Source organism: Heterodontus francisci, chromosome 2, assembly GCF_036365525.1.
Source record: "Heterodontus francisci isolate sHetFra1 chromosome 2, sHetFra1.hap1, whole genome shotgun sequence".
Classification (NCBI taxonomy): Eukaryota; Metazoa; Chordata; class Chondrichthyes; order Heterodontiformes; family Heterodontidae; genus Heterodontus; species Heterodontus francisci.
This window is the reverse complement of record NC_090372.1, coordinates 137,412,190-137,438,741: the sequence shown is the minus strand read 5'-3', so window position 1 is coordinate 137,438,741 and position 26,552 is coordinate 137,412,190. Positions and strand designations below refer to the sequence as shown.

The 26,552-nt window shown below is 43.5% G+C and overlaps 1 protein-coding gene across 1 annotated transcript in view; it reads left to right on the top strand.

Moving 5' to 3' along the window:
- The window catches only part of LOC137380783 (adenylate cyclase type 1-like), a 430,168-nt gene that overhangs the window by 152,437 nt on the left and 251,179 nt on the right, over positions 1-26,552 (top strand). Inside the window, exon 5 of the mRNA XM_068053137.1 lies at positions 12,053-12,180. Coding sequence (XP_067909238.1) covers positions 12,053-12,180 — 128 coding nt within the window. The remainder of the gene's footprint in view (positions 1-12,052; positions 12,181-26,552) is intronic.

The following is a 26,552-nucleotide window of genomic DNA, read 5'->3' as shown; positions in this document are numbered from 1 at the left end:
GGCTAAAGGACAGAAAACAGCGAGTTGTAGTAAAAGGTTGCTTTTCAGACTGGAGGATGGTAGACAGTGTTGTTGCCCAAGGGTCAGTACTGGGACCACTGCTTTTTTTGCTATATATAAATGACTTGAATCTTGGAATACAAAGTAGAATCTCAAAATTTGCCAATGACACCAAACTTGGAGGTGTAGAAAACAGTAAGGATGATATGAAATGCCTGCAACAGGACATAGATAGTCCAGCATAATGGGCAGAGAGATGGCAGATGGAATTTAATACTGCCAAGTATGAGGTGATGCATTTTGGCAGAAGGAAAGAGAGAGGCAATATATACTTAATGGCACAGTTCTAAAAAGTGTGCAGGAGCAGAAAGACCTGGGGGTGCATGTGCATCAATCTTTGAAGGTGGCAGGGAATATTGAGAGAGTGGTTAGTAAAGCATGTGACATTTTGGGCTTCATAAATAGAGGCATTGAGTACAAAAGTATATGGGAAGTTATGCCGAACCTTTATAAAGCTCTGGTTAGACCCCAACTGGGGTATTGCATCCACTTCTGGTTGCCAGGATCCAGTTGAAAATTATATAGGCTGTAGTTGTGACCAGTTAGACTTGTTTCTGGCTCAACTCGTTCCATTTGAGACCAGAGTATTAACTTGCAAAAAGTGTACATTAAGCGCCATTAAGAAGTGAAAATTGTCTGTGTGGTGTCTGCTGTGGACATGCAGTGAAGCTAAAAACACTCTTGACTACACTGTTCATTTCAAATGTTATTGTGATGCAGAAAAGCACAAAACACAGTTAAATAGCAAAAATCAAATTAAAACACAGTGCTGAAATCAAGACACAAGTAAACACAGCAGTTAAGTGCAAAAAGTTAAATTACATTTGTAATCAAAATACAAATCTTAAACACTAATTACATTTAGACAATGGTTTCCGTGCAACAAGTCAACAGAATAAATGCTTAAGCAAACTGCTTAACGATAGGTGACAGTAAACAAGCCGCTTTCAATCCTTGCTCCTCAAAGCTGCCTGGACACTGGTGATGTTGTCTTCAGGCCTTCTCTGATGTCTTCTTCTATTCTGGCTTCTTTTGTGTGAGTCTTCTTCTGTGGTTCTTGCTGAGTCTTTGTCTCTGCCTGTTCTGTATTTCTTAGGACCCTGCTGTTGTATCTTTTTTTCAGAGCTATTCCTGTGCAAAATTGCAAATTTTTTGTAGCTTTCCCTTCCTGACCTTACATCAATTGAACTTTTTTCCTCACTTGATTGGTTTCTCCTGTTTCACCCCAGACCTAATAGCACCGTCTGTTGCAACAGAACTTTCATAAAACGCGTTTAAAAACTACTAATACAACAATCTTTTCAATAAAAACCTTTTCCAGAAATGACTTTAAACATTTTTCCAGTCTTTCCATTCAAAACATGAATTATATGTATTTACTCCTAATTAATCAGAACCTGAATTTAAACATATTTTACACCTTATCACTGAGCTGTTTCGAGAACAAGGTGCAGCAATGCAGAATACAGTACAATTCAATGGAGATCATGTAGGCAACTCTGAAAAAAATATATACAAAAGCAGGATCCTAAGAACCAAAGAACACACAGGCAGAGACAGAGACACAGGGGATTTTTTAAGCTGCAGGCAATCTTACTGGTTTGATTACATCAATCCAGTTGGTTCCAGTTCAAATATTTTGCTTTAGACTGATTGCAGTTGAGGCAGCTATATGTCAACTGGCTCCACTTAATTCCAACTGCTTCCATTTTGCCTACCAACTGGTTCCAGATGAAACAATCGGTAAGCCAACTGGCACCAGTTGAGCCCAAATGGCTCTAGTTAAAGTCGACTGGGCAACTGGAAATACCAAATGGTTCAAATTCTTACCAGTTAAGATTGCCAGTTATCCCAGCTGTGTCCAGACAACAGTAGTTGAGACCACTTATTTGCAGTTGAGACCAGAAAAGACCAGTTATGACCTATTGACAATTCTAACTGGTTTCAACTGGTCTGGAAATATGTGGAGCTGCCAGCCCTCTGATTGGCTAGCAGCTCTTGCAGGTGGGATCTCTGCCTTTCAATAGGTGGGAGCCCCGATGTCAGGCAGTTAACTGCCTGATGGATACAGAATCGGCTCAGGCTCCCGGAAATGGCCAAGGCGGGGTTGCCCCCAGCTTTCTGGCCTGATGTCAGGACCACTGCTGCGCCAACAAAATTCAGCCCAAAAAGGCTTAATTTGCTCTGAGCATTAGAACAAGCCACTGTTCACGAGACACAAAATTACAGATTTTAATCTTACCCACTCAGTGGAAATCAAACATTCTCACCAAGAAATGTTCTCTACCAGAGCTTTTGATTTTGACCTGTTCCTCTGAATGGGTGAGAAAGACACCTGGCTGAAACTGGTCAGGTTATTCTTTAAAAATGCAGATCAGACTTTGATGACATCATCAAGGCTGACTGCTATTTTAACCAGAGGTCTGTGCAGGACTTTCTTACCAGACTAACCTAGTGGGATGATGAGTCAGTCCATAAAAGACCTAATAAGGTAAGTGATTTTTATTTTACTTGTGGAGCCAGGGGGAGTCAAAGTGCTCTTCCAAGCCCCATGAGAAAGTTTACTCCGCCCCTGGCCAAGGCTTTCCCCCTTTAGCAGTCGTAAGCCCCTTCCAAACCCTCTTCCAGCGACTTCTCCGAGTTTCTTTGGTCCCTAGAGACACCCTTCTGCTGCCAAACATTCCACTGCCACTTCCTGCAGCTGCGGGTGAGAAACTGATTAATTCTATGCAGATGAGTCCTGGGAGTTGAGATTTCCCAGTCCACAGGCTGTCCCAGTTAGGATGCTTAGCTGTTCCCAAACCTGCACCACTACCATCTTGAAACACTCCTAAAATTGTTCCTGAGATTGATAGGTGCAATACCAATTAACCCAGTTACTTAATTAGTTTTGTTTTCTGCACATCAACAACAATTAACAGTAAATATGCAAATTTACTCAGCATTTACAAGAATCATGCATTGCATTCATATCCTGCAACTGAAGCTTGTGTAAGAACACCAGAGGGAGCAGGGATGAGCAAAGCAGATTGATTACTATTTACTGGACCTTTTGGAAGAGACAACAGAAGACTGCAGTCTAAGAGATAGGAAGGGTTAAGAGGCAGACCTTCAAGACTCAATGGTACCTGAGTACCACCAAAGTGCCCCTTGCTTGGATCTCAGTGACGAATGATATTAAAGAAGGCTGTACTTCAACTGGAACATACCCTCAGAATGTAGCTCCTGGATGGCAGCTGCCAAACTTGGCTTGTATTCTCGAGTGTAGAAGACTGAGGGGTAATCTGATTGAGGCACTTAAAATGTTAACAGGATTGGATTGGGTAGGTTAATTTTAGAGAAACTTATCCTCTGTTGGAACAACCCAGAATGGTGAGACATAATTTTAAAATTAAGAGCTAAGCCATTTAGACGACAAATCAGGGAGCACTTTTCATACATAGGAGAAATTTGGAAATCACTCCCCCAAACAGTTGTGGATGCTGGGACAATTGTAGCTTTTAAAACTGAGATTGGCAGATTTTTGATTAGTAAGGGTATCAAGGGATATGGATCAAAGAAGGGTAAATGAAGTTGAAGTGCACATCAGCCATAATCGAATTAAATGGCAGAGCAGGCTTGAGGGGCTGAATGGCCTACTCCTGTTCCTATGACAGTAGGTGCTTGAAATGACATGGTCCCCAGTGCTAAAATGCCTTATCTTGTTGAGTACAGAAAAAAAATAAAAGATTATTAGAAAAATAGAAAATAGGAGCAGGAGTAGGCCATTTGGCCCTTCAAGCCTGCTCCGCCATTCATTATGATCATGGCTGATCATCCAACTCAGTAACCTGTTCCCACTTTCACCCCATACCCTTTGACCCCTTTAGACCCAAGAGCTATATCTAACTCCTTTTTGAAAATTTTTTGGCCTCAACTGCTTATTACAGTTAATACTCATTTTTCAGGAAATGCTCACAACATAACCAGTTTCTGAATTGCTCGGGAATGAAAATAAAATGACAAGGTTGGCTCCCAGAAGCCATAAAGGAGATGCTGTGGGAGGTGCAGCCTATCTGATGAGATGTTAAACAGATGCGCCATCTGCCCTCTCAGGTGGGCATTAAAGATCCTGTGGCATTATTCAAAAAGAGCAGATGTATTTTCTGTGGATCAGTCAGTCCCCACGAGAAAGCATCCACATTGATGATCAACAGTTGGCAAGACAAATATGTAGTACAACACTGTTAAATTTTGGGATCATTTGACCACTTTTTGGATTTGTTAATAGAGTCCCTTTTAATATTTGTTTTTTAAAGCAGGGTATTTGGACAATCATGTTAAAAGAGCTCCACAAGAATAGACAGTTAAGATAGGCATAGAGTCATAGAGTGATCTATGGCACAGAAGGAGGCCATTCAGCCCATTGAGTCCATGCCGGCTCACCACAGAGCTATCCAGTCAGTCACACTCTCCCACTTGATCCCCATAGCCCTGCAAGTCTATTTCCTTCAAGTGGCCATCCAATTTCCTTTTGAAGTCATTGACAGTCTCCACTTGCACCACCCTTGTAGGCAGCGAGTTGCAGGTCATAATCACCCACTGTGTAAAAAAGTTCTTCCTCATATTCCCCCTGCATCTCTTGCCCAAAATCTTAAATGTGACCTCTAGTCCTTGTACCATTAGTTAATGGGAACAGCTTTTCCTTGTCGAAATTATCTAACCCAGTCATAATCTTGTACACTTCTATTAAATCGCCCCTCAATCTCCTTTGTTCTAAGAGAACAAGCCCAACTTTTCCAACATAAGTGTGTAACGAAAATCCCCCATCCCTGGAACCATTCTGGTAAATCTCCTCTGCACCCTCTCAAGGACCATCACCGGGAGCGGTGGCTAGTGCTGGGAATGCACCCGGCCGAAAACAGCATCAGGGACACCATCCTGGAACCCAGGTGAGTGGGGTTAGGGTCACCGAGGCCAGTCAGGCAGGCCCCAGCTGGGGGGGGAGGGGCCTGTCATGAGGACTGGGGTGTCTTTCTGAGAGGATGGCCCTTGCTGCTGTGGGGGTGGCGGTGGTGACGAGGATGGTGGGGGTTCCTCCGAGAGCCACAGGGGGCCAGATCATGAGGACCCCCCGAGCACTCAGGGAGGCCGCCAGCGTTTTCTGTGCAGTGTCCCCATGCAGCGGCGCCCCCCCCCTTCCCCGCCGTTGCTGGCAGAATACCAGCAGCGGCAGGAAGAGGTACGCAAGTGGCCCTTATTGACTGGTTAAGGGCCTCAATTGGCCTCTGGACAGGAAGGCCGTCCTTGACCTTGCCCATGACTGAGAAAATTGCACACTGTCAAGAATGTGACGGGCATGCCGCTTCCCCCACTCTCCCTCTTGACTCCCCATCCCCTCACCTCCCAACCATTTCCCGAAGGCCCATTAAATTCCACCTTTAGGGCTGGATTTTATACTCTCCCGCATGGCCAGTTTGAAGATGGGGAGAGCATTTAATCAGGTGGCATGGTGGCAGGTTGGGACTCCACCACTCTCTTATCTCTACTTCAATTAAGTCTGTGGCAGGAAGGCCCATGGATGGCCTTCCCACCCTGCTGCCAATTGAGGCCCTGAAATGGACAATTAGTGTCCAATTAAGGGCCACATCCCACCGTCACCGGTGGGTTGCTTGCTGGCTCCCTGATGGGGTGTCCCTCGTTCAAAGGCAATGGGGTGTCCCTTGAGGCCCTTTGTGCTTGATCGACGGACCTAGCATTGGGAAGGGGGGGGGTGCTCGCTCAATCTCAGCGAGCACCTCCCCCCCCCCACCCCCGGTCCTGCTGCCAACCCCTTACACGCCCTCCCCCATGACTCCCACCCTGTGAAACCCCTCCCACCATGACTTACCTGTGGCCTGGGCCCCTCGACAATCCTCTGGGGCGGTGCTGCTCAGTAAAAAAGCAGCTGGCTGTGATTGGCTGGTTGTTCTCAGTAAGCAGTACTTCCGTCGCTGGGGTCCTTAATACTGGGGAGGGCCCGCTGCTGCCCAGTTAAGTGCCTGATTGGCGTGTAATGCAGTGGGCCTTCCTGAAAAGTGACACATGGGGCTCTTGTTGGCTCTTCAGCTGGTGGCCGTGACCCCCATCGCCTACATAAAATACTGCCCTTAGTGTGTGTGTTGTTTGAGATTATATAAACAGCTCAGAGAAAAAAACTGCACTGAATTGCACCAAGTATATAGGCCTTGATATTAATGTTTAAAAAGGACCAAGGATGTTAAAAAGTAAAACTTGTGGAAAATGATTCCAAACAACCACACAGGTGTCTGCCACCTTTTTTTTACGGCAGCAGCTATGAGGGCATCCAAGTGTCACACCAGCAGGAAGTGGGACACTAAATTAATATAAATAAAATGGCTCCCACAATGCAATTGTAAACCCTATTTGAAATTTACCGATGCTGCATGGCTTTCCCAGGGGTCGAGATATTCGGCAGTGAAAGGGAAGTGGGAGCTTCCAGGTCCCCCCAACTGCCTCCTCCACCCACTCCTCCTCGGGCCCCTCAAGGACAGTATTGGCCTCCCTCAGTCGATTGCTGAGCCTCCCATCCTGACACACTAAGCCTCGATTGCCGATCTCCCCCCTTTCCCCCCACAATTGTCCCCAAGGGTCTTCGGCTGTGGCCTCCTGCTGATGGTGTCCCTCTTGCCTGTTGTCCAGAGTGTTCATTAAGTTCAGTGGGACCTCTATGTCCCAACCTTGTCAAGTTCTTCAGCCATTTTGGCTTCACCTGTACCCTCCCTTTCTTCCAATAAATATTGTTGCCAAAGAATACTATATGCATTTAAATGATGGATAAGGCAGGGCAGCAATTTTGGAAGGCAGGATGTGATGTGGGGAAAGGTAAACTTAGGTGATCATCCATGAGAATGAGGCCAGAAATATTGTTATAACTATCAGAACATTACACTTTAGTTGACACCCTCCTATCTCATAGAGATATAAAACAATTACACAGTTGTGAATGGGTTTAAGTGAGGGAAGAGAAACTTCTATTCATGATGATAATTATCAGAAGATTACAGCATATCTTCCACCAAGTGATATCATCATTAAAATTACACATATAGTTTTTTCAGTCATTCATGGGATTTGGGCATTATTTGCAAGGCCAGCATTTATCGGCACCCAACTTGCCCTTAAAAGGTGGTGGTGAGCCACCTTGTTGAACCACTGCAGTCTGTGTGATGAAGCCACTGTAACAGCGCTGTTAGGTAGGGAGTTCTGGAATTTTGACCCAGTAACGATGAAGGAACGGAGATATATTTCCAAGTCAGGATGGTGTGTGACTTGAAGGGGAACTTGCAGGTGATAATGGTTTTCCCATGCTCTTTACTGCCCTTGTCTTTCTAGGCGACAGAGGTTGGGGGTTTGGGAGATGTTTTTAAAGAAACCTTTGTGAGTTGCAGCAGTGCATCTTGTAGATGGTACACACTGCAAACACGTTGCTCCAGTGGTGGAGGGAGTGAATATTTAAGATGGTAGATGGGGTGCCCATCCAGTGACTAGTGAACAGTAAAAGTAGCCCTTTAACATCCCATAAGCAAATGCATGTGCCCATCACGGGACTGTACCTGTGTATTGCAGAATTATTTTTTACCTGAATACTAATTTGTATCTCCAAGAGAGGGCACTTGTATCTAGCATTATTGAGGATACTCATTGACTGGCAAGAATCCCCAATACAGATACAGAACTAATCCCTAATCTATGATACAGAATTAATTCAAAATTCTGCTAATAGACTGAAATAGAATAAAAACAGTGACTCAAAGCAGACATGCAAAGAGATGCTGGCTTTAGTTATGTGATGAAATAAACTTTGATTGAGAATAAGAATTTTCAAGCCTCATTAAATATTTCAGTGATTGCGATTGTTGCCGTAGTGTTCAACCTGAAAATCGAAAATAATCATGATGGCGAAAGATCTCCCATATGTACTTTGGGTAGCAAAATCTTTTTAAAAAGAGAAATCAATGAATTATTTATTTTCTATTTCGAGTTCAAATTATTTTACCCGATTGCTTATCAAAAAAGAATTTAGGAAATTACAGACTGTCTCTGTATACAGTTGTATTCTCTGAATAAACAGAATTACTATTCAATTACACTAATGCAGATTAAATCTTCCATTGTTTGTACATTTATTTAAAGCCATGAGGTCTAATTGTAGCAAAACACTGCCTGAAATGCAAGAAGACTTACTAATTTGATTGAAGAAAATACATACAGTGGCTCAATCAGATGAGAAACAAAGGCCCCAGTCTGTGAGGCCAGGCAGAAGGAGTGACTGAAGAAAACTTTTGGAGGTGCTGAGATGGTCAGGATCAGGACTGGGAAGATGGAAGGAGGGCAGGATGACAACAAAATAAGCAACCAGGGAATCCATAGGGAGAGCATGTGCCCAGGCAATTCAAATTAAAATGTTTAGAAAGTAAATTAGTTACCCGTAAGCGTTACAGAACATGTTGGAGACAGAGTTCAAAGGGAGACTCCAGAACCTCACTACACATTGTCACATATTAGCCAGAGACTACAATTACATCCTTACAGGCTGCTCTTTACATACAGAACTTAATTTCCAGTTGTTCAGTGTTTCAGTATTAAATGCTGATATAAAATGAGGACCAAAAATGATCACAGTTGGAAGTTGGGCAGGAAGTGCACTAGAACACAAGGGCTGGGAGTTTCCTCCATGTTTGCCTGCAGAGACACACATTTTCTCAGCAGAAACTAATTGCATAACTCAAGAGATTGTGAAATTTTGGTCGTAGGTGAGTCACCTATCTAACTACAAAGAGCTCAGGTCTCCTCGATATTTCACTTCCGTCCCTCAAACCTTTCATTGGTACAAATTTCTGCCCAGAGAATTGGTAATACCCCCAAATCTCAAATGTGAGTATCCTCCTCCAATTGCACATGCTCTGAACACTGTGGCAAGATGTTCAGTTACAGCAGGTACAGTCATTTTACTGGTGCTTTTTCAGCATTTTTAAAAAGATTATCCTCACTGAGACTTGTTCTGTGGTTTTTAATGCATTTTTATGGAATATGTTTAAGTCACATTAAAAATGGAAATGTTCCCCCAATCGCAGGTTCTGAAACAATCTGCGATGCATGTTTAAGAACCTACAATGGGTTAAATTATTTGCCAATTAATTTTTCATAAGAAATACATGGGGCAGGATTTTTGTTTTGGGGTCGGGACGCCGGGATCAAATGCGAATCCCTACCCCGCACCATGTTGGAAACAATTTTCCAAGGAATGGCCAATTAATGGCCAGAGGGCGCACTTTCTGTCCAATTAAGGACTGCGGGCGGGCTCCCAATGCTGGAGGGTGACTAGGAGGCTGACCAGCACTGAGATGGTGGCAGCCTGCCAATGCAGGTAAGGGAGAGGGCACCTCATGATGGAGGTGCCCTCTCAGCACTTTTAAATGTTTTGAAAATAAAAATGGTCAGTGCTGCCCTGACCGATATTGTGGAGGGAAAACTTCCTACTGGGCGGCCTGCAGTCACAAGTGTGATCATCTTTCTGCACTGGCAGCGGGGTGGGAGGGTTTTAAATTATTCTGGAGTGCTGGCTCCCTGGTCTGTCAACGGGGGGCCACCTCCTTTTACTTTCCATGTTTCAGCTGCTCTGGGGGGGTGGCGCTCCTGTTGACTGGAAAAATCCAGTCGTCACAGGAGAGGGGCCTATTTGCTTCAATTGGCTACCAGCTGCTTGCCGACAGGTAGCCGTTGTGTCTTTGACCTGGCCAATTGAAAATGGGCCGGAGGCTGGAAGATGATGACAAACCAGCATGCCATTCTCCAACAATGATTTTTCTACTTGGCTGCCTCTGGTCCCACCTCCGCTGCCATTGCAAAATCCGGCCCATGGTGTGAATTCAGGGCTTTCTTTGGGCTTTAATTGTTTCCGTTGATTTCTGCCCATTTTAAGTTCACGTGTATTTTAATGCGATTGGGATGATATTTGGACCTAAATTGACATTGGCAAAATAGGTGCAAGATTGGTTGCATTTCTGGGTTGCGCCCAAGGATTTAATGGGATACATTATGAAATGTACCCTGGGATACTCCTATCTGTCTGGTGTTCTGGGCCTAGATTTTCATATGCAATTATGCTGTCCCTCTGCTGTAACTGTAGAGGATTGGATCAGGAGATTCTTCAGGGGCTGCTTCACCCGCACCACATTCCTCCTCCACAATGTCGGTCTGGCAGCTGTAGCCATTTTTTATTTTCAAAACAATTTGTGAGACTTTTCAGCGGAAGTGATGTCAAGAGTAACAACAATGCACTCAATGAGCAGGCATGTATAATCTGATAAATTTCTCTTCATTTGCACCTTAGCAACCATGGGAGTTTGGAGCATGACTGCACATGCATGACATTCACGGTTGCTTGGGTGTTGGAGTATAGAATGGATTTAAAAATTGAAGTGCTGTTTCCCCCTACACAACATATTTCACTGGCTAAGACAGTATTTTAAATATATAGTGTCACAGTCAAGTGAGGAGGGGTCGAAGGACTTCCCTCTTTTCCCTCTCCTTGTTTGACCATAACAGGTTTAATTTTTTCTGAAAGTGGTGTACTGGCCAATTCAGTAGGTGTTTGATTATTTACTTGCTATGATCGTAACACGAACCAATTGGTCAATTTTTGAGTTAACAAAGAAAGAGGTTAACTTTATTGTACCTAAGCTGAACTAATAAAAATAATAAATAATGTGCCGACTTTCACTCACACACACACACTGGAGGTTTGCACACACACAAATAGGTTACAGAGTGGGGAAAGGTAGATTGGCTGAGTTAGAGTCCATAGTAAAAAGGGGTATACAGTCTGTGGCATTTGGTGATTCAGCTGGTTTCTAGCTGAATTCAGTGGTCCTGAGGCTTTTAGTTTGAAGAGGTCTTTTCGTGACAGCAATGCAGATGATTTCCACCAACAGTATTTCTGATTGTAGCCAGAGTATGCAAAGTCAACAGGCAGGATTTGAAAGCTTTCAAGCTGGAATGGACAGAGAGAGAGAGAGAGAGGGAGGGAGAGAGAGAGACACTACTTAGTGTCTGCACATGTCAGAGTCCAAAAACTTCTCCTTTGCTGCAGAGAAAACACCAGCTTAAAAACCACAGATGGGGAGGGGCTTGTCACATGACAGTCATTCAGTGATTCAAACATAGCAGTTAGCAGCATTTCTTCTTCTTCTTGCTAAAAGAAAGAGAACAAGCAGTTCCCTTATACTTCCTTGGTCTTGGTTCTTGCTGGGGAATTAGCAGACATTTCGTCTCACTCCTCACAATCCTTGCATGTAGGATCCGGTGTTGCAAATTAGGTGATCATCCTAAATTGCTAGCAAAGTCATCTTTTTGTAAATGCCTTTTTTAGAAAAAATAATAAATTCAGATCTCCAATCAGTGGATTAAAGAAAATTATCATTCAACAAAGCACATTGGCGTAACTATATACATTTTTCTTTGCCATTTCCAGGCAGCCCTATGGCTGCCAACTACCCTACACTGCAGCATGAGCCAAAGGCCTGCAGCAGCAATTCTCTGGCCCTTCCCAGGACAAAAACTGGGGAGCCAGCCTAAATGTTGCTAAAAGCTGGCCACAGAAAATCTGCCCTGATTCCACCAAGGTGAAAATTCCTGACTTTGATTTCCAAATGGCAGTTATGACGATTATGCATGTCAGTCAGACATTATTTTAAAACAAATAACTATTCAAATTAAAACAATATTACTTATGGCAGCTTACTCAGACGCAAAAAACCTCTAAAGTTTTCATAATTTTAATTATAGTTCGTTTTCATTCAATCAATTTGATTTTTACCTAATATGCTTTCATGTGTGAATTCTGAAAATACTTTTTGAAGCACATTCACAAAAGAATCTATGAGGGTTAGGGTTTACTTTCTTAAATATAAAATGTGTTACATGTCCTTTTTCTCTTTCTCTGTGGCAGGAGAACCACTGTCGAAGGATTAAAATACTTGGGGATTGCTATTATTGTGTGTCAGGTCTTACTCAGCCGAAAACAGACCACGCTCATTGCTGTGTTGAAATGGGATTAGATATGATTGACACAATCACGTAAGTAATCCATCTTCAAAGGAGAATATTGTCGTGTGTCAATTTCAATCATAATTTTTTTAAATAAGTAAAAAGCACAAGGACATCAGTCCAGACTCTCAACAGCTAATCATGGTTATTAGCAGTTCTCAAAGGTTGATAATTTCTCTCATAAATATGAATGAATAAAAATAACTTGTAACAGTAACATAATTCAGTGTCCGTCAGTGCTATATCAGATCTTTAACAGTAGCACACCGAGATTAGAAGGAGAATATTTTTTTTTGTCAAAGTCACATTTGACAAAGGTAAAGTCACTTTGTCCTTCCTGACCTAAGCCCTGTGATTCAGATTTTTGCAGCAAAGGCTACCATATTTTGGCAGTCAAGTAGCTTACTTACCAATCACTTAATGACCTCAAGCCGGATCTTGGCTTGGCCCAGTTGTAACTGCTGCCTGTAGGGAGATAAGCCTCACTAACCTCACAATGGAGGCTTTGTTAGGCATTCACATTATGTGAGGAAGGAGATTCTTAACATGCTCTAAAACTTTTACACTGAAAAAATCTCAACTTAGAACTAACAACATTAATATTTGAGGTGCTGTTAGAAAGGCACAGGTTGGGTTGGTTGGCATCCTTCCATCTACAAAAGGTAATGGACACGCAGCAAACAAATCCATTTAGGTGGGGTGTCTTCTCTTGGTGCACCTTGGCACAACACTGTTATAAATTAGTGGATCTCATGTGCTAGATTGTTCAATAAGGAAAGGAGTATTATACCGTGTATGTATTATGCTGCTGCTAAAGTGCAGCTCCAAAAAACTTGGTGTCACCATTTTGATGTGGGAGTAGACGGTATCATGCTGAGGAAACTACAGGCTGTCTGCCACGGTGCAGCATTAATCATCCCGTTCTCATCGACATCTGGATTGCAGCCATTTTGAGTCTTTTTTCATTACATCATCATAGATCAAGGGGCAATGTGGAAGTGTTTAAAATTATGAAAGGGTGGGAAAGGGTAGATTGAAGCAGAGTTTTTCCACTCGTTGAGGGATCAGGAAAGATGGACCATTAAGATTAAAAGTAAGAGATTTAGAAATGAGAACAGGAGAAACGTCTTCATGCAGAAAGTTGTGAATTTCATTTCCAGGGTTAGTGGTTGAGGTAGAAGTTATACCAACATTAAAGGTTAGATTGGACAGATGGATGAAGGGAAAGGTGTTAAAGGGATATAGGAACACTCCAGGTAAATTTGAATAGGACTATTTGCTCACATGGACTGTTGGGCCAAATGGCCTGTTTCTATGTTGTAATTCAAATGTGTTTCCTACTTGCCCCACTGTGCTTCCTAGTCTCTTCTGGCCTTTCTTACCTTCACCTCTTCTTGCTCCTATTCTGCTATTTATTCCTTGCTCTCCACTAGTTAGAACTGTAAAATCATACAGCACTAAAGGAGGCCTTTCAATGCAAAGTATCTGTGCTGGCTCTTTGAAAGAGCTATCCAATTCATGCAACTTCCTTGCTCTTTCCCCATAGCCCTGCATTTTTTTTCCTTTACTAGTATAGATACAATTCCCTTTTGAAAGTTATTATTCAATCAACTTCCACCACCCTTTCAGGCAGTGCATTCCATATTGTAACTCACAATGTAAAAAAATGTTCCCTTCATCTCCCCCTGCTTCTTTTGCCAGTTACCTTAAATCTAATCCTCTGGTTACTGACCTTCCTGCCAAAGAAAACAGATTCTTCCTACTCACTTTATCAAAATGCTTCATAATTTTGAACTCTTCTATTAAATTTTCCCCAGACTCTCCACATAACTGAAGTCCCCCATCTGTGGAACCTGGTAAATCACCTTTGCACTAAGCCCTTGACATCCTTGCTAAAATGAGGTGCTGAGAATTGGACACAATACTCCAGCTGAGTCCTAACCAGTGATTTATAAATGTTTAGCATAACTTTAGAAATGTTTAGCATGACCCCAATATTTATTGGGAGTTGACCAGGGTGTGGGAGAGGCCAAAAGTGGCCGAAGAGCCCACCAAGATTGGGGATGGAGAGCTCCTGCCAAATCTAATAGCAGGATCCCATTATCATTTTTGTTTTCACTTTCTGTTTGGCTGCTGGTCAAATTGACAGCCTGGCCACAGCCAGGAGAGAAAACCAGTGGCAGAACGCACAGCAAGGGACCCTTGGGGACATTACCTGACAATTGGGAGCGGAGGAAGTTTGGAGATCAAGGCATGGTGGAGGGAGAGACCACAATCGTCAAGGGGGGGGCTGAAGGCTTCGTTGAGGGGCTGAGGGCACACTCATGGTCCTCCTGGCCCCTCAAGGAGTACTAGAAAGGCATGAGAAGCCGGCAGCATCCCCTCACCTTTCACTATTGGGTTTCCTGGCCCTGGGAAGCATACTGTGGAAGTCGATTTAAGTATGTTATGAAGTGTCCCGCCTCTTCACGGTGGGACAAATGAACGCCATGACATCCAGAGCATTGAAAAAGGTAACAGGCATGTGTGAGACATTTTGGGGTGGCATTCCCCTATGTAAGTCTTTAAATACCCTCCCAAACCTGTACTCAACTACTGGGGGGTATGAGGAAGGTGCTGGAGGGAGGTTACTATCAAGGCCTATTCCTCTATAAGCTAAGTATTTTGCATGCTTTTATAACTGCCTTATCAATCTGTCCTGCCACCTTCAAATGTTTTTGTAGATACTTTTGTATGGACTTTCTCTTCTTGAAACTCCTTTAAAATTGTACTATTCAGTTTCTATTGCCTCTCCTCATTCTTTCTTCCAAAATATAGTTCACACTTCCCTGTCTTAAATTTCATCTGCCACGTGTCTGCTGATTTTACTAGTCTATCTGCGTCCTCTTGAAGTCTGCTACTAACCTCCTCTCTGTTTACTACGGGCTGTGAAGCCGGCGGCCTTCCGACACAGAAACGCCGCCGCAGAGCCCCCTGATATTACGTCTGAAGGCTCATTTAAATGGAGAGGGTGGAGCGGCCGCCCCCGATGACATGGGGGTGGGGGCCGCCACGTCCCCGACAACGGCGTTCGTGCCACTGAGCAGGCGCCAGCGCCATTTGTAAAGGGCTTGTAGCCCTTCAGTGACATTTAAATTTTTAAAGTGACATGGTTTCAATTCAATTAAAATAAAATGTTATTAAAACTTCAAATCCCCTCTCCTGCCCCCCAATGCATAAATAAATAGTCTTATGCCTTATCCCCCTCAAAAAAGTGAGCTCTCACTCACGACCTTTCTCCCCCGAACTTTATTCTCTTTGATCCTAAACCCCTTCCCACCATCCCCATAGCCAATAAGCATTGATTTTCCCGCTCCGCCCCACTGCCCTGATAATTTTATTCCTCCCCCCTCTCCACCAGTGCCTCACCTCGGAACTCCGTGGGATGGCTGCCGGCAGCAGGTAAGTTCATTTGCATTTTAAGTAACCTAATTTCCATATTTTAATGAAGGCCCCGCCACCAAGCGGTGGAGGGGGGGCTGCACCGAGGCCTCACCGTCGCTGCTAGTATCAGGTGGGGCCCTCTTGGCGTCGTGGGCCGTGGAGGACCACTCCCGCTAGCATTTTACAGGCCTCCCCGCCACGATCCAAAGCGTCGAGGGGCTGATAAAATCCGGCCCTACATTTCTGGGTTTCATGTCATCTGCGAACTTTGAAATTATGCCCTAAATATCCAAGTCCAGGACATAAAAATATATCAAAAAGAGCAATAATCCTAATCCTAATAACCCTGGGCAACACCACCAAGGTTCCCTCTATAATTCCCTCTAGTCTGAAGAAGGAGAACACCATTGGTCTCTGTTTCTGTCCCTTAGTCAATTTCATATCCACACTGTCACTGCCCCACGGGCTTCAATTTTGCAAACACGTCCACTTTGTGACATTTTATCAAATGCCTCTTCAACCCTCATTTTCAACCCTTACCTTCTCAACCCTTAGTGTCACTTCATCAAAAAAACTCAAGTTCAAGTTTCTAAGACATAGGGCTGAATTTTACCAGCCCCCTGACGCCGTGGTCGCAGTGCGGTGGCCAGTAAAATTTTGCGTGGAGAGGCCCATCTTGACCCGTGACACTGAGAAGAGCCCACCACATATTACCGGTGGCGGGGGGAGCTTGGTGCAGCCCCCCTCTACCTGTTGGTGGGCCCTTCATCTGCATATTCAAATGAACATAAATGAGATACTAATAAACTTATGTGCAAGTGGCGGACGTCCCAAGCCGATTTTACGGCCTCCGTTCGGCCTTAGCGCGCCTTGGGAACTCCGCACGCCTTCGGAACTCCGCACAGAGTTTTGAGGCGAGAACCTGGTGTAGGGGGGAAGGAATAAAATTTTCAGGGCTGGAGGGTTGGAGGAATGGGGAAAACATTTATTATTGGCTGTGGAAATGGTGGGAAGGGGTTGAGGGTCAAAGGGAACAAATTTCAGGGAGGAAAGTTCGTGATGCTAACAAGATTTTATCATGGCGGTAGAGGGCAATTAATGTATGATTTACCCATTGGGGGGTGGGATACGTGCTTGACACCTGACATAACATTTTATTTTTAATTCCCGGAGATCGGGACCTTTAAATTTTACAATATAACTGAAGGGCTTGAAGCCCTTTAAAAATGTCGCCGGTGCCTGCACGGTGGTGCCAGACGCCATTGACGGGGATGCAGCAGCCGCCCCTATACATCATCGGGGGCAGTCACTCCGCCCCTACTATTTAAATGTTCCCCCGTGTGAATATCACAGGGGCTCCTCGGCGGCACTTCCTTGTCGGAAGGCCACCGAGTTGAAAGCGCACTGCCGAGGAATGTGGCACGTGATTAAAATTCAGCCCATAATCTGTCTTTAACAAATCTATACAGGCTATTATTTACTAACAAGTGACAATTATTGTCTGTAAAAGTTTTCCCACCTACAGTGCTCGACTGACTGACTTGTAGTTGCCAAGTTTATCCCTCTCCTTTTTGATCAAGGCTGTTACACTTGCAATCCTCTGGCACCACTCCCGTGTCCAAGGAGGATTGAAAGATTGTGGCTGGAGCCTCTGCAATTTTTATTCTTACTTCTCTCGGAAACCTCAGATGCATCCAATCTGGACCGTGTGACTTTTCAAATTTGAGCATTGCAGCCTTTTCCACCATGCTCTTTATTTTTATCTGACCTAATTTTTCTACTCCCTCCTCCTTTACCGTGACATTGGCAGCAACCTCTTTTTAAAGACAAGATGCAAAATTCTCATTAAGTACTTCAGCCATGCACTCTGTCTCCAAAAGAGCATCTCACTTTTGGTCCCTAACCAGCCCCACATTTCCTTTGACTATCTTTCTACTATTTATATATTTATAAAAACCATTTGTGTTCCTTTTTTGTTATCTCCTGATCTTTTCTCGTACACTCTGCTCCTCTGATTTCCTTTGCAGCTCTCTCTGCACTTTTTGTTTTCTGCTGCTGCGTTATGAACCTGACATTTATCATAAACCACCTTTCTTTGTTTTATTTTAATTTCTATATCTTTAGTCATCCAGGGAGCTCTAGTTTTGGATACCCTTCATTTCCCCCTCATAGGAATGTGTCCAGTCAGTGCCTATCACTTCCTTGAAAGCCTTCCTTTGCTTATTTCCCTTTTTACCAGCCAATCTTCATTTCCATTCAATTTGAGCCAGATCCCTTTTCCACTCAATGAAGCGAGCTCTCTTCCAGTTGAACATCTTCAACTTTGATTGTTCCTTGTCCCACATTCAAACCAAAATATATTTAAGACTTATCTTGCTGGGCTTCTTCTGGCACCCAGTCCAAATTTGGCCTGATGGGGAAGCCACCACTGCTCACCAGCTCAGGCCTTGCATTAAAATAGCAGGTCTGCCTGCAATGATGTCCTCAGACCCCAATCTCCATATTTAAAGAGGACCCTGCTCGCTTGGTGAGGGTATCCTTGCTGCCTACATATTGAAATTACATTTGGTCAGATTGAGGCAGGAAAGGAGAGTTTAGTCCCCCATTCTATTTTAACTGTCCCCTTGCCCAGTTTCCACCAGGAAGGGGGAATTAAAATCAAGGCAACGTTTTATTTTTTATTTTTATTTTAGGGGCGGCACAGTGGCGCAGTGGTTAGCACCGCAGCCTCACAGCTCCAGGGACCCGGCTTCAATTCTGGGTACTGCCTGTGTTGAGTTTGCAAGTTCTCCCTGTGTCTGCGTGGGTTTCCTCTGGGTGCTCCGGTTTCCTCCCACATGCCAAAGACTTGCAGGTGATAGGTAAATTGGCTGTTATAAATTGCCCCTAGTGTAGGTAGGTGGTGGGGCATATGGGATTACTGTAGGGTTAGTATAAATGGGTGGTTGATGGTCGGCACAGACTCGGTGGGCCGAAGGGCCTGTTTCAGTGCTGTATCTCTAAAAAAAAAACTGGTGTCTCTACTACGCATTTTGTCATCATTTTAAAGACTCCAACCATTTCTCCTTAAAGGTTATGGTCTGTTAGCAAATTCACTGAGTGTACCTTGATAACCAAGTTTCCTAAGACTTGACATCATTCTGGTGGCTCTCCTCTGAACCTTCTCCAAGGGTCTGATAACCTTCAGCATATGAATTGAGCACAGTGTACTAGATTTTGCCATTACAGGGACTTTTTTATAGCAAGTATCATATTTCCAGTTTTGTATTTAATTATCCTAGCTCTATGGCCTTGTGACACTGGTTATGAACCTTCAATGTTTCATGAGCTACTATTACCAGCCCCTCCTCCTGCTCTGCAGCTGTAAGTGGGTAATATTGCATAATATATAAATGTCTGGAATTATCCCAGCTCCGAGGCATCTCAATGCATTTATCCACATTGAATTACATCGACCCATTTCCCCAATGTAACTATATTAGGCTGCAGTCTGTTTGTTTCATTCAAAGACCTAATTGCTTCACATTTTTGTGTAACTAGATAATTTAAGAATTATCCCCTGATGCCTTCATCTAAATAATTGATAAAGATGGTGAAGAGCAACAGTCCCAACATGAATCCCTGCAGGACTCTATTACTGACTGAACCCCATGCAGTGCTGCTACTTTAAATAACTGTGCTTTGCTTTGACTATGTGAATTTTCTAATTCTCCAGCCAACATAAAATCTGCCCAGTGAATCTATTGGATACCATTATACTTAACAGCCTCTGTGCAATACCTTATCGAAGATTATTTGGTAATTCAGATATGCAGGACTCAAAATTCCTGGGTATGGAGAAATGCTGAGCTCTGTCTCCCTGAGGAAGGTGGGGCTCGGAATATTGGCCAGAACCCATCACCACTGGGCACAGACACTCTTCACCAACTTTCCCAGTTCATAAGAACATAAGAAATTGGATGGAACTAGGACAGTCAGCCATTCGAGCCTGTCTCTCGAGCATTCAAGAAGATCATGGCTGATTTTCAACCTCAACTCCACTTTCCTGCCTTATCCCCATATCCCTTGATTCCCTTAATATCCAAAAATCTATGGATTTCTGTCTTGAATATTCTTCATGACTGAGCATTCACAGCTCTCTGGGTAGAGAATTACAAAAATTCAAAAACCTTCTGAGTGAAGAAATTGTTCTGCATCTCAGTCCAAAATGGCTGATTCCTTATCCTGAGACTATGGACTGGATTTTATAGGGGCCGTGACATCGGGATCCATGGCAGGGAGGGCATGAAGATTGACCCGGATGAGGCCCACCACCGACCTCGACGCTAGCAGAGCCCGTCCCGATCTTGGCGGTGGCGAGGCCTCGTGGCGGCCCCCCCCCCGCTGCTCGGTGACGGGCCCATCATTTAAATATTCAAATTAATTTATATACCTTAGTTAATGAAGTTCCCGTCACCTCCTGAAATGCTGCTGCGATCTTCATCTCGGCAATTGGCACTTCCGGGCCTTCAAATCCCCGTTCGGGGAAACGAGGTGTGACATCTGTGGGAGGGGGGAGAAGGTAAGTTTATCAATGCGGGGTGGGGAGTGGGATCTAACTTACTTGATTGGTCTGGGGGGTGATGCAAAGGGGTAAAGGTAAAAGGTCTGAACTTTGCGGGGTGCGGGAAAGGTCATATATTCAAGCTAAATATTTCAGGGAGGGGAAGGGCAGGAATAACATGTAATACTATTTGTGGGGGGCGGGTGGTGGTGGGTGGGAGAGGGCCTGGAATGATTTTTAAAATTATTTTTATTGACTTTAAATTCACTGTCTCTGTGAAAATTTCAATTGTCATTTCGGACTCTAGGACTCAAATGGTGCCGGTGCCTGCACAGTGGCACCGAATGGCCGGCTTGCCTGCCCCCTCCACATCATCGGGGGGTAGGGGGTGCGGTTCGCACCAGGCATGTTAGTGAGCCACCGCGTTTATTGCGGCGGCTCTGCGGAGTGAAAGCTGTGTGTGCAGGCTGCCATCTTTTACAGCCGTATGATTCCTAGTTCTGTGCTCTCCATCCAAGGGTAACAGCCTCTCTATGTTTGCCTGTCAAGTCCTCTAAAAATTGTAACCATTTCAATGAGATCTACTCACTGTCTCTTCATAGGATAACCTGTCATCCCAGGAATCAATCCAGTGAATCTTCATTTCATTCCCTCCAAGGCAATTATATCCTTCCTTGGGTAAGGCGACTAAAACTTAACACAATACCTCAGGTGTGGTCTCACAAAAGCCTCATATAATTGTATCAAAATAGTTTCCTCCCTTTTCTTTGTCAATTCAACCGAGCACAATTGTCCCCCTTCTTGAATGAAGGTTGATGCAGAAATAGAAACGACAGATGAATTTATTGAGGTAAAGATACTTTGACCTGTAGGAAATCAAAACCTGTTGATTCAAGATAGCTCAGGTGAGCTTCAGGGTATAAGAAAAAACATATCGACATGTAACTCCTCAGGATCACAGTTGGAGTAGAAAGTAGGGAAATTGGAAGGGGTAAATTATGTAGCATTTACACCACAGAAACAAGTGGCCTATGCCACTGTTTATGTTCCACATGAGCCACCTCTCACCCTACTTCATCTAACCCTATCAAAATATCCCTCTTGTACTAATCTAGCTTTGTCTTAAATGTATCTATGTTATTCCTCTCAATTACGTCTTGTGATAGCAAGTTCCACATTCTAACCACTTTTTGGGTGAAGAATTTTCATCCTTATTGGATTTATCAGTGATTATCTTATATTTTTTATTTTTATATATTTTTTATATTTTTATATTTGTTCTGGTCTCCCCCTCAAGACAAATGGAAAAATCTTCTTTACGTCTATCCTATCAAACCCTTTTATAATCGTAAAGACTGTTATCAGGTCAATCCTCTCCTCAGCCTGCCCTTTTCTAGAGAAAAGAGTCCCAGCCTATTCAATCTTTCCTGGTACGTATAACCTCTCAGTTCTGTTTTCATCCTCTTCAGGAAAATATGAACCTTGAATGTTGGTGAGGTAGAGAGGGGCAGCAAGGCAAAGTGCTTAGGGGAGAAGGTTCTAATGGGGTAAAAGCATATTGGTTAAAAGACTGGTATCCAATGATGGAATGAGGGGAATGCAAAGAAGTTGTCCATATTATGAGAAACAAACAGGATGTAGATTTGGAGGTTCCCCAGCCAGTATAGAATAAGCCTTTGAAAAGGCATAAAAAGAATAAGGATCTAATTGATACATTGGAGTACAGGAAGTGAATGGGTTTTGGCAAGGTGATAGGTTGCATGGAAGAGGACTCAGGCCACAGATTGAAGTGTACATGACGGACTTAAGTAGTGATGGGAGTGAAATATGAGCATAAGTGGTCAATGTTCCAGAGAATATCATCTTGGTAACAGACTGGTTGTGAGGTTTAAACCTAAGTTCAGTTGAACAGAAGCTGCAACACCATTGATTTCAACCTGGCAATTTGATGAAATTGGAGCCTAAGGCTCGCAAGAGACAAACAAAAGTACCTCTGTTTCACTATAGCAACTGTAGGAAATTCTGACTCATTGAAGACTTGAGGTTGGAAAAGGTACTTAATACACAAACAACCCTGGAGTCAATGGTGTGGTTGTGGAGAGGCTGGAGTTGGCTATTACCAGCAAACAGGTTGATACTTGCCCTAAGCTCGGGCATAGTGTTGGCAAGGGGCTTTGCAGACAATGAATAGACCATGGGAAGAGAAGCTAATGGAGGATTTGCATTGGAAACATGGTAAAATGACACCATTACAAGTACAGTGCTTATATACATAGAATTGCATAGATTATACAACATAGAAACTGACCATTCACTCCAACTCGTCAGTGCTGATGTTTAGTCTCCTCCCATTCTATCAAACTCATCTCAGCTTGTCAGCGTACCTTTCATTTGCTTTTCCCTCATATACTTGTCTACAAGTAAAGGAGACCAACAAGGCATGGGTGTGCAGTCCCTGCTCCCTGTACCCTAAACTCCATGACTGCCAGGAGTGCATCCCTGCAGATTTTCTAGGCCTATGAATTGTGGATTTGAACATAAAACCTGACTAATGTTTGCCTGCAAGATTCCTTCAGAGCCTTTTTTGGCAGTTGTAGCCATGGGCTAGATTTTCTGCCTCTTGACTGTGAATGGATTGGAAAATCTAGAACTATGCTGTGGTAAAAGAAGTCCAATCTAGATCAGAGGCTGTGCTTTCTAAATGGTAATATCATTGACACTGCTAGTGGAATTCAAGGGGGTAACAGCCTGGATACAAACAGTTGATGTGATGGAAGAAAATTAGAAGAAACGAGAAAAAGCGAAATGAGTTGCTTACTCTGACAATACTAGCAAGTTGTAATAATGCAATATATATATATAAAACAATAGAAGACAACAAGAATTTTCAGCTCAAGCAGTTCAGGGATTGTCAAACAGTTTATAATTTTACAAGAAGTTCCAAGAAGTAACTTTATGACTTTCTTCCAGGAAGGACTTTCCCCACCTGGGAGAGCATATCAGGAATTCAGGTGTGGAGGTTTGTGGGCCCCATAAGATTTTCCATTCATCAGTTTAAATTTGTAAAGTGTACCCTCTAGTTCCATTACAACTGCAATGGCATGCCTTTGTCGAACAAGCAATCTGAGAATTTTTCCGAACAGGCAATTGACAGGAAGAGCAGGAATTTATGACAAGCATGAAAACAAATAAATCTTCAGCTTGTGCTGCCTCCTTCCTGTGTCCAAATGATGGTGAATATTAGCAGGTAATAATGTGCTAGACTTATGATGTTGTATACTCTTGACAGATGAATACTGTCCTTGTAAATGCCACTAATTGCTGCCAAAACGCCACTAAACAGTGAACTATTACAATGTGATTTATTTACATCTGTCAGGCTGTGCTTTGTTCAGCTTTGCTTAAATGGATTATAGCATATGACAGTTATGGATTTAATAATTGAGATTACAGTTTCCTATCCAGTGGTTTATATTTTTGTCTCTCTTGATTTTGTTATCTTCCTTGTTTCAGTCCTTGAATTGTTTTCTTTTTTCATGAACTTTATCAAAATAGACAGGTTTTTCTTTGTTTGTCGTATCTTATTAAAAGTTATATGTATATGCTAGCAATAGCTAAGAGCTAACAATGACCGAAGCTTTGAATATACCCTTTAGAAGTAGAGCATAAGCCATCTACAATGTAGTTTTTAGTTTTCCAAAGCACGATATGGCTAGACTGAGCAAAGAATCTTGGACCCAACATTCCTCTTTTTATCAAAAAATGGGAGAAATATCAGTTTTCTGCCCAAAATTATTGAACCACTCATAACATTGCATGAATACATACTTTTTGAAAGCTGTCTCGTATGTCAGGACAGGATTGCGGCTGCCTACAACGAATTTGGCCTAACCATCAGCCTCAAGAAAACGAACATCATGGGACAGGACGTCAGAAATGCTCCATCCATCAATATCGGCGACCACGCTCTGGAAATGGTTCAAGAGTTCACCTACCTAGGCTCAAGTATCACCTGTAACCTGTCTCTCGATGCAGAAATCAACAAGCGCATGGGAAACGCGTCTGCTGCTATGTCCAGACTGGCCAAGAGGTTGTGGGAAAATGGCGCACTGACATGGGACACAAAAGTCTGAGTGTTTCAAGCAGGAGTGCATTGGGGACTGTCCTGACATTTATCGTCCCCCCCTGCCCCTGACCCCTCCAGCCTCCTTGCTCAGCACCCAGGGCCAATAAAATCCTGGCCACAGTTCCAATCCCTCTTGGGCTGCAACATAACAGAGACATGGAGCAGAGGCAGCACAGAGGGGAAGTTGTGCGCAGAGGGAGAAGGAGGAGGGCTTTCAACAGAAGGCCCTACCCATCAAGGGTCTTTAGAGAGCGCTTCTCCTACCTCCATCTCAGCCAGGAGCAATGTCTGAGGGGGCTATGATTCACCAGCAGGTGGTCCCTGAACTGTCCTTCCTCCTTCAACAGGATCTACAGCCGCACAGCAGGGCAAGGACAGCACTGCCAGTGGCCATCACCAATTTCTGTAAATGCAGATCCTTCCTGGTAGGAGCGGGTGACATTGACAGCATTTCACAGTTTGCCATGCATCAGGGAAGTGACAGAGGCCCTCTACGCTAGGAGAGGAGAGTTTACCGTCTTCTTTCTTAACAGAGCGAATCGGGGGAATGAGCATGTGGCTTTGACTGGCAGTGGGATTTCCAAAGGTGCACGGAGTCATCAACTACATGCACGTGGGTCTGCAGGTCACTCGTGTAAATGGGGGATGTACCGGAACTGGAACTCTATCAACATGCAGTTGTTGTGCGACTGTGCACATAACATCATGTTGGTGAATGCCAGCTTTCCTGGCAGTAGTGTAGGAAATATAGGAAACTAATGTAGACAGACAATTTTTGCACAGCAAGGTTGCATGAACAGCAATGAGATAATGACCAGATAATGTATTTTACTGATCCTGGTTGAGGGATAAATGTTGAGCAGGACATGGGGGAGAACTCCCCTGCACTTCTTCGAATAGTGGTGTGAGATCATTAACCACCTGAGAAGGCTGACGGGACTTGGTATAGTGTCTCATCTGAAAGACGGTACTTCTGATAATGCAATGCTCCCTCAGTACTCCACTTTAACATCAGCTTAGATTATGTGCTCAGGTTTCTGAAATGGGGCTTGAGCCCACTGATGCAGAGGCGAGAGTCATTAGGTAATGACTGCAGCAAAGAAGATTCTTGCTGCTGCTGTAAGTCCATCAGAATTAGATATAAATAGAGAGACATTTGTGTCCCTGCAGATAATCAATTAGCTATCTGTGCTACTCACTCAACCAAGGGATCACTTAGCAGTTGGACACATCCACAGAAGTTCATGGCACACAAGGAGCAAATGCAACAAATACAATAAAATGTACAGAGGTAGCAGTACAAAATTGAAGGAATTTAATTCAATTTTAATGTATCTTGCAATGTAATTTTTTAATTTGGAGGAAACAATGTATTACATGTCTAAGAACTGAGCAATGTAGTGGCGGCTTCTAAGATGCCCCATGTGGTATCTTGAAGTTTTCCATGCATAGAAGTCATATGTGCCAACCTAAAAAAAAATTAACAAAAGCCTATGAACAGCTGCAGAAAAGCTGTTCCAGCTTCCAGAAATCTGACAATTCAAATAGTAAGCAACAATTAATAAATATCCCAGAATAAAAGCTTGTGACTAGTGTTACGACCAGTTGAGGCAGGGTCTTGGGAACACCTCTCAGCCTTTTCCTGGTTTGGCGGTAACAGGGTTTAATTTTTAAAACAGCGTTTTTTTAGTTTCCTCCAGTGAATCCTTGCTCACTGCTCTCTAATTGTAATGACAATGAAATTAACTAGACAGGTTTTCTCAGATTTAAACAAGAAAGGTGTAAGTTTATTATTTTTAAAACTCTAATTCAGTTAAAACCATTAAAAATACACAACAAGACCACGCTAGCATGTATACGCGATAAACACACATGCAAATAGAAGCAGAGGAGGAGAAAGAAATTTGTTTCTTTGTCACCCTTCAACCAATAGCAACCAGAGTGTCAGAAGGCCAGCTTGGAAAGCCTGCACTAACAGCAGCCAGCATTCTGCAGTCTGAAACCAGATACTGGAGCAGCTAGCAGTAGGTGGCTACGAGCATCACAAGGGTCCCAACATGAGCAACAGTGGCCTTCCACCAGCTGTGCTGAAACCACTGGAGCAGCACTTCATAGGAGTAATTGAGTTTGTAACCCTTTTATGAAAATCACTACAGGCTGATCATTTGGGGTGACAAAACAATACATTACAAAATTGTGTTTGCAATTAAAACCAACTCATTTATTACCCTTGGGGCTTCAATTTATATATGGCCGGAATTTTACACCCCCTGCCCCCCCCTTGCAGGAGCGGGCTGCAGGTGGTGGGGG